The sequence below is a fragment of the Argiope bruennichi genome, chromosome 7, assembly GCF_947563725.1.
Source record: "Argiope bruennichi chromosome 7, qqArgBrue1.1, whole genome shotgun sequence".
Lineage (NCBI taxonomy): Eukaryota > Metazoa > Arthropoda > Arachnida > Araneae > Araneidae > Argiope > Argiope bruennichi.
In genome coordinates, this window is record NC_079157.1 from 126,704,578 (window position 1) to 126,719,208 (window position 14,631).

Genomic DNA, 14,631 nt, shown 5'->3' on the forward strand with positions numbered 1-14,631 from the left:
CTTAATCATAAAATCCTTGATTGAAAAAAATTGTCTGATATATAATGATCTTCATTAACAGAAGAAAAACAGGTTTAAAAACTTGATGGAACAATGAAATTTGAAATAAATTTTAATAATGTTACTATTGTTGCAAATCATGTTCAAAAGTCTGTTAAGATTGCAAAAAAAACACACACACACACACACGCACGCACGCACGCACGCACAAAAAATTTACATACATAATTGAAAAGATAATTTTTAGAATTTTAAGAATTTAGAATTTAGAATTTTAGAATTTAATGTAGGAAACGATATGACGTCATTACCAGACAAGAAAGGAAGGTAAACAACATTTGTTTTTGATCCATAAGATGAAAAAAGAATGGAAAATATTTCAAGAAAAGGAAACTATTGGAAAGGAAACTATTTTTATATGAAAATATGTTTGGATGTTGTCACTAAATAAGTATGAAATGTTATCAATTTTTTAATTGATTAAAAATTCTATTTGAAGATAAGGCTAGACTATTCGATTCTTAAGGTGAACATTCCAAATATATTTGTAACAAATTTAGTTATTCTGAATCAAATAGTCTAGCTTTTAATATGTTAACAGTCAGGTAGAAAACAGATCCAATAGTCTCCTTTAGTATTTAAAATATAACTGCATAGTATGTAACTGTTGCTTTATTTGCAGTTCTATTTGACTTTTATATAATCTTGAAATTACTTTAGAAGCTGGATTTTTTTCCCTAAATTTAGAGCTAAATTAATTACCCTTGTCATATTTTTATCTATTAGTTATAACAAAAGTAAACTAAGTTTCCATTTAAAACAAAAAATGAATTTATTTTAAAAAGAAATTAAATATTCAAAATTTTTTTTTTGATAATCTTCTCTTCTCAGGATTTGTAATATTGAGCCAATCCAATACATACCACCAGAAATTGGCTGAACTTCTAAAACTCAACATCCTGAATCAGACTTCTAATCTCAATTCTAATGTAAGTCAATATATTTTTCTTGAAAATATAAAATATATTCTTACTGAGAATTTAATAGAAATAATAAATGCAATGTTTTGACTACTTAAGTCCGTGCATTATCCATTGACTAGGAAAGCAAGTAATTACTTAAGCAATTTTTGCTCATAAGTTCAATTGTTCTTCCTTATCCTGTGTTTGTATTCCATTAAATATTTATTGCCTATTAATACCAAAACTTTGATATCTAGTACCTTTGTGTTTTACTGCAACTGTAACTGACTGACTTGTTAACTGACTTTTCATCAGTGATTATTAAAAGTTGATACATTTATAATGTATTATTATACTCAGAGCCAGTTCTTCTTTTATGCATATTTGCAAAGCACACATGCATAAAGGCAGCCAAACATTGAGAGTGATGCTATGTTTCACTAAAAAAATACAGGTTTGGCATGTGTGTTATTTTTTTCTATCAAATGTTCATAACTTTAAAGAAAAATGGGTACACATGAATATAAATTCAGAGCACATGAATAGGAAATTGTAGTATGGCTGCTTGTATTCCTGTGTATTTTATTGATAGTTAATTAAATTTGTTGCCACTTTGTTAAATGCATAAGTCAAATTTTCTTCTGTATAAATAATTATTTCCTTTTGTGATTGATTAATAGTCACATCGTCTAGTTGTATTAGAAAAATAATACTCAATACTTATCAATATTTAATAGATTCTAGGGGGGAGTAGTTAATTTATGCTTTATTGATAATTTCTTAAAATGTAAAGAACTTAATAAACGTCATCTAAATACTTAGCAACTATCTGTCTATGATAAAGTTATTTAATAATGAAATAATTAGTTGCATTAATATCTTGTTTTGAAAGCAATACAAGATGCATTTGGAGACAGATTTTATAAATTTGGAACATGGAGTAGATGATAAGACAACACCTAAACTAGTATCCTCTTTTAAACTTCCATGCTCATCAGCATGAGGATGTTTCACTACAGGAAATTTAACATTCTCCAAACCTGTTTATACACTGGATCTTTAGTAGAATTGAGTTTCGAACATAGAATCCTCTAATTCCAAATCCGAGATTGCTGCAAGGTAATTATAATTAAAGGGACCCTACTGAAATTTATGTAGATCATTCTGATTGTCATATTTTGTTGAAATTTGGTATATATGTTGGCTGAACCATATAGAAAAGATATATGTAATAAAAATTAATTATTCAAATTTCGACTGTCAAGTGGTGCATAAAGAACAAAGAATGCAAATTTGAAACACAAAACTATATTTAATCACATCATTTGTTCAGCGTACATTTCATTTGCACCAATCGCCAGCAACATATTGGTAATGGGCATATAATAATACATAATGATACATTTATAATACATAATAATACATTTATAATAATACATAAACCAAGTTTCAATGAAGTTTGTCAATTTGAACGGGTCTGAGTAGGGTCATTTTGATTACAACCATCCTGTACTGAGTGAAAAAAAAATGCTGCTGAATTTATTTTGTAAGGAATATGTCTTGATTAAATTTGTGAAAATTCCCTTACTTTTAGCAATCTAAGTTCAAATAAAAAAAGGCAGTGATTTTTTCGAACACACATTAAATTTTTATTGAATGAAATATGCATGTTTAATACATGAATGAAATCAAATTGTGAATTATTTATTGCTATTGAACATTGTTATAGTCGAACTTATTAAATTATTTCATTGAATGCATTATAATGCAGGCTTTAATTAAAATTTTTGTTGACATCAGCTTTAATTTTTCCAAATTGTTTGTTTTTTTAGAAATCTGTATATACTTTTCTCTGCCAGTTTATTAAAAAAATTATCCTGATTATGTGTATCCCCAAGTTTACTTTTTTAATGATCAGTTCTTATTAAAAGAGCTCACATTAATGTGAGATTAAAAAGAGAGCTTATCTCATATGAATGTGTATATATTTTGTGGTAACTAAGTATTTTATTCTATTTCAGATACATGTAGAAGTCTTTAAAAATCATGAGGATTTTGATGATATTTTAGGAAATTGGATTATATGGCCGCTGTTTAGCAAGTATTAAATGTTATAATTTATTTATTTTGATGTTCTTGCAAGTTATTGTGTTTTTTATGTTGCTACAAACACATAAAAAGTTTTCAATTGTATTATGTATATTCTTTCTTTTTCACCCTTTTTATTAGGCATCATTAATAATTTGAATTTAACTTATTTGAATTTTATATATATAACCTGAAAAACTTTGGCAGGTAGTGAAATATAATGACTATATTCCTTCCATTAAAAAATAATGAAGCAGATCAAATTGTATATAAAAAAATCAAATAGCTCATTCATTAACTTTCTAATTTGGAGGTAGTAAAGTAATTAAAAATAAAAATATTGAAATATATTTAACATTTTATAATTCTTTGAAGCAAAAATCTTTTCCTAATTACACTCAAATTTTTTCATCATATATTTTGTCATATTGAATAAATAAATGACTTTTTTTTATACTGAATATATCTTTTTTCTGATTTCGACAAAAATGTTTTCTTATATGTTTCATCAAATAGATCATTGAATTGTCATGAAATATGGATTGAGAAATGATTAAATTATGTAATGCAATTAATTCATTTTATAGAATTTAGAAGCTTTTTCACTACATTTAAAATTAATAATCTACAAGTGAGTTACAATAAAAAAAATGTTCCTACCATAGAAAGGAAAGAAATAAAACTAAAAAACTCTTACATCATCACATCTAGCAACTGGGATGTGTTTACATTTTTTTACACAAGCATTTAAAATCTTGCTCTGTACATGTTAATTGCAGTCACATTTCATATTTTGCATTAAGCATTGTCTCATATTTTGTTTTTGTTCCTCACTTTTCATATAAAAATGCTACTCTGAATGAAATCAAAACAATAATGATTTTGCCAACAACTCTGATATTCTGTATTAATTTGTAACCAAAGATTTAGAAGCTGCATCATAATACACAAATGGATTTTTAAATTCATTCACATATAATTTGTTCTGCTAGAAAATATTCTCTTATAAGGGTTTTTCCCCCCTTTAATTTATAGAGATGCTCTGGGATGTGTTTTTAACATTGCTGTACAACTTAAATTCTTTTTCACATTTCATGTCTTAAATTTGAAACACACTGCACATTTTTCTTTCTAACAGATAAGGGCCTCATATTTAATTTAAAAATCAATGCATTGATTTATTCTTCAATTTTCGATTTGTCTATAGACAGTCCATGTAATTATAAATTTGCTTCAGTATGAATGAAAAATATATCTTTCAAACATTTCAATCTTATTTCATTACACAATTTTACTACATATTCATGATTTTGTTCATATAAATAAAGGGAAATCAAACTTAATCTTTTTATTTGAAGAATTTATCTAATATTCTAAGAACCATCTGAATGTGAAAGAAGTGTCATGCTCGAATGAGGATTTTTTTTGTATAATTAAACAAATAACCTTGAATTTAGTTGTCTTGCTTTTATCAATTTTTTTTTTGTTTTTATATCATCATGTTGCATGTCTACAAATATATTTAGCATACATGCATGGTGATAGTGATGTGTAAGTTGGAGTGACATTTTTAATATATATAGTGCAAATGCAATTATTTGAAATACTGCTTCTTTGTTAGAGCTAAATAGATCATAAAAATGTAATATTGTTTCAATTCTTTGTATGACAGTATTTTAGAGAGTGGCAAGTTATCGGTTTTGTTTAGATATTTCTCAGTGAATTTGCAAGTATAACATCTTTAATGCGAGGTTTTTCAATTTTTCACTAATCATATATACCTCATCTTCAATACCACTATGATGACTGATACAAAAAAGAAAGAAAGAAGCAGCTTCAAAAAAGCTGTTGAAAAACTGTTGAAGTCTTATTTTAATTCGAGTATTCACTGCTTGTTAACATCAGAATTATGTGATTTCTTATGTTTTTCAGTTTAAAAGAATTTAGGCAACTGCTTATGGAAATTTTTCCATAAACAGCATACAATCCATTAGTTCCTCTAATGACAAATAACTGCTGTTAATATTTCTATTAACAGACAAACATTCTCTTTTGGAAATTGGAGATTAATAATTCACAGTCATGTGAATTATTAACCCTTCAATACATCATGTAGCCATTTGGCTACACATTTTTATTTCCATTTATAAGCTTCACATGACTGTTTCAAAGGGCAACAATGAATGATTGGAAATATTTTTTTAAATGTGTTTTCATAAACATTTGCAATAAACACCGATATATGACGAGCAGAACTAGAATTAGTTTAAACTGGATACTTAGAAAAATACTAAAGTGTCTGTTGTATGAATAATTCTATTATTAAAAATATTATCAAAATATTTTATTTTCATTGTAAAATATATATTAGTAAAAAGGAACTTTTTTTTTTTGCAGAGTTATTATAACACGATTATATTGTTTAATTCACAATGTAGCCAAATTGGCACATTTCAATTGTTTAGTTAAAATTTAACCAGAAAAAATAATCTAAAATAATTTAAATAATTTTCCTAAATTATATGCAACTATTCAAAACGCATGTATTTTTCTTGTTAAAAAAATGATAAGTCATGCATTCTAGAATTAAATGTTAGTTTCTTGTGTACAGATTCATAAGCATTGTTTGTTGTGCTAATATTCTTTTTTCTTCTTTTTCAACTTCCCAGCTCTTTACCAACTCGTCCATTCTCTAAGAAAGATGAGGAAAAAAATTATGCATATTGTTTTGGTAAACCAAAAGCAATTTTTTTTCATTCAATTTTTGTTTACAAAAAAGTTTCTCAGATTTTTTTTCCTTTAAAAAACAGGCAATGACTGAATGAAAATAGTCATATGAAACTTGGAGGAAATGAACACTATTGAAAACATGGAATAAAAATGATAAAAAAAGGCGATATTATTAATGTAACAATATTTTTTGCATTAAAAACAGTAAAAAAAAAAAAAAAAAAATGTTATCAATCTTCTGTTTATCCATTGCAAGGGACAAATTTTTAGTAAAACTATTTACATCAATCTTCAATTTCTGTTATTCATCTTGCAATTTTTCTTTTTCACTAGAATCAGCATTTCTAATTCTAAGGATTTTTCCCATCTCAAATGAATTGAATTTTCAGAATGAAAACCAATTTTAGATTTGCTATATTTAATATTTTTATTATTGTTTGACAGTTGAATAATTTGAATATTAAAATTAATATTTAAAATAGCGATATGATGTGGGTAAGTATATAATATTTATTTATAATACACTTTTTAAAATTTAATCACATGTTTCTATGAATGTTAGCAAACAAATATAAAAATACCAATTAAATATTTTCATTGATAAATATCTCTACTAAACTGATTGATGAATGGAAATGGCATATTAAATATAAAACAAACATGAAATCTTTTTTATAGTCCATTTTTAAAGTTTCTCTAAGTTTTATTCTTTAATGCAAATAACAGTTTATTTTAAATATATTGCATATAAAAATATATATTGGAATGTTTACAGGCTTTCAAAACTTCAGAATGTGAAATGGATTTTCTTCCTTGAAGATCATTCGCATGTTAATGTTAGACAAGTTATAAGAATTATTTCCACATATGATCCATCTCAAGTAAGAAAAATAGTTTAAAAATAGAATTCATTTTAAATCTGCTAAAATTTTATTGTGTTTAGCAACCTGCTTTTAATGTAGAATGTTTTTGCTGGATATGCTCTAAAAGATGTCCATCCAACTATAATTCATCATTTTGCTGCAACTGAAGGTGACTCTGTTATTGTTTATCCTCATTTTTCTGCTGGATTCTTCATGAGTTTATCTCTCATTAAGAAGTATGTATGCACATTCATTATTTAATGGCTATATAAATACCTTATTTCCAATGAATTAGTTTGTTTCATTTCAAAAATATTTCAATCCATTTAAATACACTCAAATTAAAAAGAAAAAGTTAAACTAGACAATTCTTCTTTTAGCTTGATAGTAGTGGTTGCAAAACATTAAGTTTTGAACTTGATGCTGTATTGCCTAGCTTTGTACAATTAAGCAAAGTAAAATAATTTTCTACTAAAAAAATTGATGCAAAATATCTTGTTTTGTAACTTTAACTGCTGTATATCTCTCAGAATGGAACGGAAATAAATGTTGTGATATATTTTCATTCAATATTTTTTTTATTTTTAAATAAGATAGACTGCTATTTATTTCTCTCTGTTTATTATATGAAATCATTAAAAATTTCTGTCATTCAAAACATATAGTTTGTATTCTTATAGTCTGCCATTGTATAACTGTCTTTATACATAAAAATTATAGAGAAACAAAGTAATTTTTTTTAAAAAAGCTTTTTTTTTACTTAAAAAAGAATTGAAAAAAATTTCATGATTTAATAGTTGTATTATGTGATATGCTTATAAATTTCTTCAATTAACTTTAAGATTGTCCTCTAAAATTTTGTTTTAATGTGAAATGTCTTTCTGTTATAGTATTGTATTTTTTAGCTTGAAAGTACTTCTTTGAAAGCAAATTTTTGTGTTATATATTGCCTTTCACCGTTTTGTTTCTCTCTCTCTCTTTTTTAATATTTAAGACTTGCAGTATCTGTACTTTGTGTTTTCATTTTTATTCCAGGTTAGTGAAAGGAAAATGTAAAAACTGTCATTTTTCTATTGATCCAAAATATGAGGTAGTTTATTTGCTTCTTTTATGAATTATAAATTAATTGTTAATTTCAATTATTTTTTTAAATTTTGTTTATTTTTGTATGTAATTTCTATAAAAATATTATTTTAATTAATTTATGTAACAAACCTTCATAAAAAATTCTAAATTCTATTCTATAGTTGGAAACTAAAATTGTCTATAAGTATATGAATTTTTTTTTTGTATGTAAAGTGCCATTTTCATATTTACACTCAACTAATTTTCATTCAATATTTTGAATATACAAAGTAAATTTAAAAAACTTTTAGAATACTCTCCATTTTTATTATTTGGGTGAGTTGTCTTAACATATCAATTGATTTGACTGGATAAAACACATTATTAAATTGAAACAGTAAACAAATTGCAGCATTGAATGTTATTTTAATTTGGCTTTTATATTAATGATATATTATTATAATGATTTTAATATTTGCCATTGTTATAAAAACTCTTTCTTAATGCAAAAATGAGGGGAAAAAAATGGATTTAACAAATTTCTTTTATTTAGTTAAAATTTGAAATATACTTCTATTATAGAAAAAATTTTAAAATTGGGAACTGATTGCAATTGTAATTGGTTTTGTAAAATCCTTGATTTATGAAATGAAATGATTAAGCGAAATTTGTTTTGAAAATTCAAATCCAACAAAATGTCAGTGAATATTGTTTTCTTATTTTATAGCTATTGATAAAAAAAAAGAATTTGCTTGTGTATGTGTTTGTATATGTTTTTATGTGTATCCCCTGTGCATCTGTTGTGCTTATAACCATGGAATTTCGGTAGGTAGATAATTTGACCCAGACAATTGTAATGGTGACTCAGTGCATCTTTTGAATCACTCCATAATAATGAGAATTTTTTCAAAGTGCACCCATTTTTAAATATGGCTGTTCTGTCATGTGTCTTCATATGAGCCCATCCCATTTTATAGTTCCCAACGAGTCATGAGATTTTCTTATAGAATCTTCAGATCTTAACTCTTAATTGAGATAGAACCGAAATTTTTGTTGAACTAGCATCCATTTAGCATTAATTAAGAATTGCTTTAAATCTTTTTACCAGCAATGACGCTATTATTGTAAGAAATGCATAATAAAGGTTCTTAACACAGGGTGCGTAGCGAAAAGTGCTTAAAAAAGCTCTTAATTGTCTCAAGAAGTACAAAGGAGGCATTTTATTCGTCTTCTTTACCCACACGCTGAATAAAATAAATAGAAAACATAGTTGTAAAGGCTTGTTTATCAGGGAAGAAAACCAAGAGAAGGGAAGAATTCGGATAAGGAATCCAGGGTGAAATAGATCCAGGTACGCCAACTAGTGATTGCAATATCGGACCAAAAGTTCAATACCGGTATTCGGTATTTTTTAGATCTTAATACTGGGATACCACCGGTAGTCGAAGTTTTAGAAAAAGAAAGAAAACACAGTTGTTTCTTTGTTTTATTTGTCAGTTTTATTAGAGAGTGTAAATATCACAAAAAATAATTCGTAACTTATAAGTTATAACAATATATATAAAGAATCACAAAAAAGTAAAGGAACATCTTATTTATTTAAATCACAAAAAAAGTGTAAATATCACTATTAAGTCTGTGGTACTATTACAAATTTTTGAAATGTAATCTTAAAAAAACATAATTCATCACTTGTCCTGTCATCAAGCCTGAAACGTAATTTTGTGCAAAAATGACCAGCTGTCGAAGACGCTCTTTCGGTATCTACGGTAGTTGGTGGTACTGTTAGCAATGCGCGATATACTTTTTCCAAGTATTTACCTCTAAATCCCTCATCTTCAAATAAATCGATTTCTCATCGATTGGTTTTGGATATAGCTGATTTCTGTATTGTATTTTGGTTTGCTGAAATTTTTTTATTTATCGCTAATTCTAATTTTTGTTCAAGAGACGATTTTTTTTTTCACTCTCGACATTAGTGTCCTCATAATTTTCGATAACTTGTACCGGTTTCATAACATTTTGCACCTTTTTTTACGCAACTTTGAAATTTACAGTATATGTCTACGATCAATATTTAAGGAATAAAAGTCGCTTTCAAGGTTTTTGAGACACCCTGTATAATCATATATATATATATATATATATATATATATATATATATATATATATATATATATATATATATATATATATTCTTTTAAAATTGATTTAAGAAATTCATTTAGAACATGGCATTGTACTGTCGTCAATTTCATGGCAGTTTTACCAGTCTTATGATGATAGCCATCTTGCAATGCTTTGCTCTTAGCTTTATAAGACTGCAACTAAAATGGCTAATTATAACAAGTTAATACAGGAGGAAATTCACACTTTTCATGCCAGCTGTGTCGAATCTTATTCGTTTTTGCACATATAAAAATCAAATACAAACTGTTTGGTCAAGCTATGCTTCTGCATCAATGTTGATATTTTCAGAAATAATCTATCCATCTAAATAAATTAGTAGTTTGTTAATTTTGAGAAATACTGAAAAAAAATGACACATTTTTGTTGTTAATCTTATAAAAGTTGACTTGATTTTTTGGTATTGATAGTTTTTCATTTTCATAATCTTTTTTTTATGTTCTTATCAAAAACCTAAAAGACATAATTTGTTTACAATAGAAGATGTTGTGCAAATACCGAAAAATTATTAAAATTTAAAGAATAAACATTTAAAGCTAATTTTTTTTAAAAAAAATTTATTAAAAACCGTGCATTATTATAAAACAGAAAATGTCATATGCTTAGATAACATACAGGTTTTCATATGTCTATGTGCACAAAGGGGCTTAATTTTTTTGACTAAGGGGCTTAAAAAATGTTTAAAAATACTTAATTTTTCCACCAGATTCTGCCTGTGCACTCTGTAACTTTATAAATTAATGTATGGAATCTTGTATAAATAACTCCGATGTTTTTTAATTCATTTTCTTATTATAAATAAATATGAAAATATAAATTATTTTGATGAAGCATGAATTTATTTTGCTACATGTTTCAACTATATCTTCTATTATTTTGAGCTATTTTTTTTTATTTGTCTTTGCATATTAGTTTGTTAATTATTTTATTTAAATGATTCATGAAAGGAGGATTATCAATTAGTAAAATTGTTAAAATTAAGAATTAAATGTGGGATCCTACTGAAAATTTGACATCATGAAAATAAATAAAACACTTCAAATGCAAATGCAGCTCATATTTAATTAAATAAGACAGATTTCTATATTGATTTATGCTTTGCTTGATTTTAAATTTATTAGCAATATCATATGTTTAAATACTTTTTTGATGCATTATATATTATTTTGAATCAGTTGTAAATTTTCTTTGAACTTCCTTTTGCCTGCAAATGTGAAAGAATGGATATTGGCAAAATATACAGCAAAAAGAGAAAAAATGTGATTATATGGTATTAAAAGTTACTAGAAAATGATTTTTAAAAAGATAAATGATTTTTAAAAACATATTAAAATTTTTTTTCTGCAATATTTTTTCAGATAAAAGTAAAGAGGTCTTGGTATTATTGTATTAATAAAAATAGTAAGAATCTCTGTGAAAAATGTAGAATTTCTTGAATTTTTTTATAAGGTAATTTTCTATTTCAAATGCTTTAATATTAAATAATAATAATAAAAAAAATGTACTCAAAACTGGGACAAAACATCCATACAAATGTTGGTTAGCTTCTTTGTTCCTTTTCAAATTATTCTTTTATGATATGAATAAAATAACTTCTTTAAATATTTTTGTTTGTTAATACTAATCATTATGAATTAATTTTTTGATTATAGTTAGCAAAATTCATTTGGGATAATTTTGCTGTTAAACTCGTTCATGAGCCAGAACTCTGCTTGAAGAAAGATTCGGATGCCTGTGCCACTTGGATAACTGATGATTTTCTAGACTGTGTAATTTCATTTCCCTTAATTACTTAAAAATAGCTTTCTTTGAACTGCTGTATTTTTAAAAAAAACATTTGCAATATCATCTTGTGCACTCAAATTTGTATGTGAAAGCATGAGTTATTCTACATTTGTTTTCATCTTAATAAATGAAAATACTTCTTATTTTATTAAATACACCAGTATTTCAAAATAGACCAAGAATTGGAGTCGATTTTTCATATTTTTAGGGAAAGGATGCATGGAGGTTACCATTCTAGTATTAAACAAAAGAGTAAAATAATAAATAAAATCGTGAAACAAATTTTATAAAATTTACCTAAATTTTTTTTTTGATAAGACATCAACATTATATTTAAACATAAGCAATAAATAAAAATATGTAACAAATTAAAAAACGTTTTTTTTTATAACTGTTGGTGTTGGGGAAAATGTAGTGAATATAAACTACAATATTCTTATATTTTCTATAAAAAGATAACTTGTTAAAAATTAATTACAGAAAAATTATAAAGGAAATAGTTTTCTAGATTTGGTTATTATCTTATCAACCATTAAATTGCTTTTTTTTTCGGTCATAGGATTGCGACTCATCTTGTTGCAAAGTCTTTAAAGCGATTTTCCTTAAGAGAGAATCAAAACGTTTTTATAATATGCATCTACAGTTGTTTGCTAAAAGAAATGCAATCAGCAAATTGTATAACATTAAATAAAAATAAAAAGGCTCAGAATGGAAACAAGGAGCCAAACAGACTTATCATGCATAACAAATATAAGGATGGAGAAGCCGAAGAATTGCTCAGCAGATTCTTCTTATGGTTCTTATTTTTATTTATTTATTTATTTTTGCGAAATCTTGTTTTTTCGGAGAAAATATTTAGATATGAATCATATATTGATTACTTATGAATATTTTTCAATCATACCCACAAATGAATTGATAATTGAAATAAGAAAAAAAGCATGAATGCACTTAGTTTAATTTGTGGTTCGAATTAGTTAACGCAATAATTGCATTGGATGTGAGCCACTTATCGTATTCGGGTAAAGTCATATAGCGCTTTCTCAAAAAATTTTGAGGTACCAGTAGGTTATCATCCTATGGCAACAATGCAAGTACCACAAAGTACAATGTATACAATGCAAGTACTCTTTTGTGTGTAAAATTGTGTTTTTTCGGAAAAATAACCTATATAAATAAACTTATTAGGCAAAACCTTATCTAAATATAAAATTTGATCCAAATCTTTAGAGTCGTTTCCGAGATACTATGAAATAAATTAATTTATTTATTTACAAGAATTACTCACTTAAAATAATAAGATTAAATTCAGTGAGGAAGTTTTGCTCTGCAATTCTTGGAGTTTTTAGAAAAATAGAATGTCTTAGATGAACTTGTTAATTTTAGTATGTCAACTATGATTCTTAAAATTAGGAAATTTTGTATTTTTCTATTTATATAAGTTCTAATTTTATTAATTATAATTTATATTGTTTGTATTTGAATATTCTTCTATTGTTTCATTCTAGCTACCTAATTAATTAATTTTATTCACCTTTTTTGATAACTAAAATGCTTTGAATTCATTGAACGAATTTGTGAAATTTATATCTATAATTTGTGAATAAAAATATTAATTTATGTTCTCAGAATTTAACAAAAATAAATCAAAGGTTAAAAAATGTGCCTGAAACATAGCTTATCCCTATTTTGTTGATTTTTTTAAAGTGCAGAGGATATATATTGTTACAGTAAAATGTTCTGTTTCCTTATGGAAACACCATGATATTTATAACTTCTAGTCTTATGTTCATTAGAAGCACTATTTTACATGCAATTTATCAAGTTTTTAACTGTAAAAACGGGACAAAAATTGGATTTTTAAATAGCTCTTTAGACAAAATTTAATGCAAACAAATGTTAGATTTATAAATCTTTTATAAAAGTAGAATGCAGGCAGATTTTATTGGTCTGTAATCAGTATAATTTTTTTTTAATAACTTCATATTTACGGGAAAAGGTAATGGCTGAAAAGAATAAGGAAATAAATTGGGCATGGATAATTTTGCTTTTGAAAATCTAACATTTTGATATTTTATTGTTAACCGGGTATGACGAAATATTTCAATGTGAAATGAGTTGATTTTAAGTTAATTCCCCATTTAACAGATTAAGCACAGTATTTCTTATTATTTCATTTCATTGAGTTTTTAATATTTTTAGTTCCTTTCTTTTTTCCTTGATTTTCTAGCAGGGATGGGTTGCTTGCTCTTTTATATTTAGAAATTGTTGTTAAAGATAACTCAAAAATGTGTTTGTATAATTTATCTTTTTATTTATATATTCTCATCTCAAGAATATATAAATAATGTATTTCTCCAAATCTTTGATTGTTTTCAGTGTCGGAAAATCTTGGCTAATGATCTTTGGAAAAATTATGAAAATTAGATATTCTTTAATGCTGCCTAATAAATTTTTAAATTTAATTATCCTTTGATTTAAACTGTTGGTGGTTAGAATTTGTTGTTGAATGCCAATTATCATTGAATTGGGAGATTTATTCCCATTTATATGGTTTTTGTCAAAAATATATATTATCTCATTTAATTAGTAATAATTATGACTTTATTTTAGGGTACAGCAATATCATCAAAGGAGATTTCCATTGGTGTTAAAACATGCAAGAAATTTCACAAAGATAGAGGTGTGTGTGTTATTCTAGATATTTCCAAACTCCAATTTTAATATAATGTTCTGTAGTAACTGTGGACATTGGTCCTAAATTAAGCTAAAAATCATTGGCAACAATTGTTCTGATTGGAATTTTCAACATTGGAAAGCTGTTTTGTCATTATATCAGAAATCTCTTATAATTTGAACTTTCCATTAACATTTTATTGTAACTTGTTAATTTTATTTTTGTTTAGTTAATATGATTTTTTTTTATTTTCTTAACTGTATTTGAACCTTAG

The 14,631-nt window shown here is 25.5% G+C and overlaps 1 protein-coding gene across 2 annotated transcripts in view; it reads left to right on the forward strand.

The window, feature by feature from the left end:
• LOC129975740 (beta-1,3-glucosyltransferase-like) overlaps positions 1 to 14,631 on the forward strand; it is a 34,218-nt gene that overhangs the window by 4,001 nt on the left and 15,586 nt on the right. For both annotated transcript variants that reach the window (XM_056088927.1, XM_056088926.1), the window contains exons 3-9: positions 892 to 989; positions 2,984 to 3,063; positions 6,556 to 6,661; positions 6,743 to 6,879; positions 7,679 to 7,733; positions 11,548 to 11,664; positions 14,294 to 14,363. In XM_056088927.1, the coding sequence (XP_055944902.1) occupies positions 892 to 989; positions 2,984 to 3,063; positions 6,556 to 6,661; positions 6,743 to 6,879; positions 7,679 to 7,733; positions 11,548 to 11,664; positions 14,294 to 14,363 (663 nt within the window). The remainder of the gene's footprint in view (positions 1 to 891; positions 990 to 2,983; positions 3,064 to 6,555; positions 6,662 to 6,742; positions 6,880 to 7,678; positions 7,734 to 11,547; positions 11,665 to 14,293; positions 14,364 to 14,631) is intronic.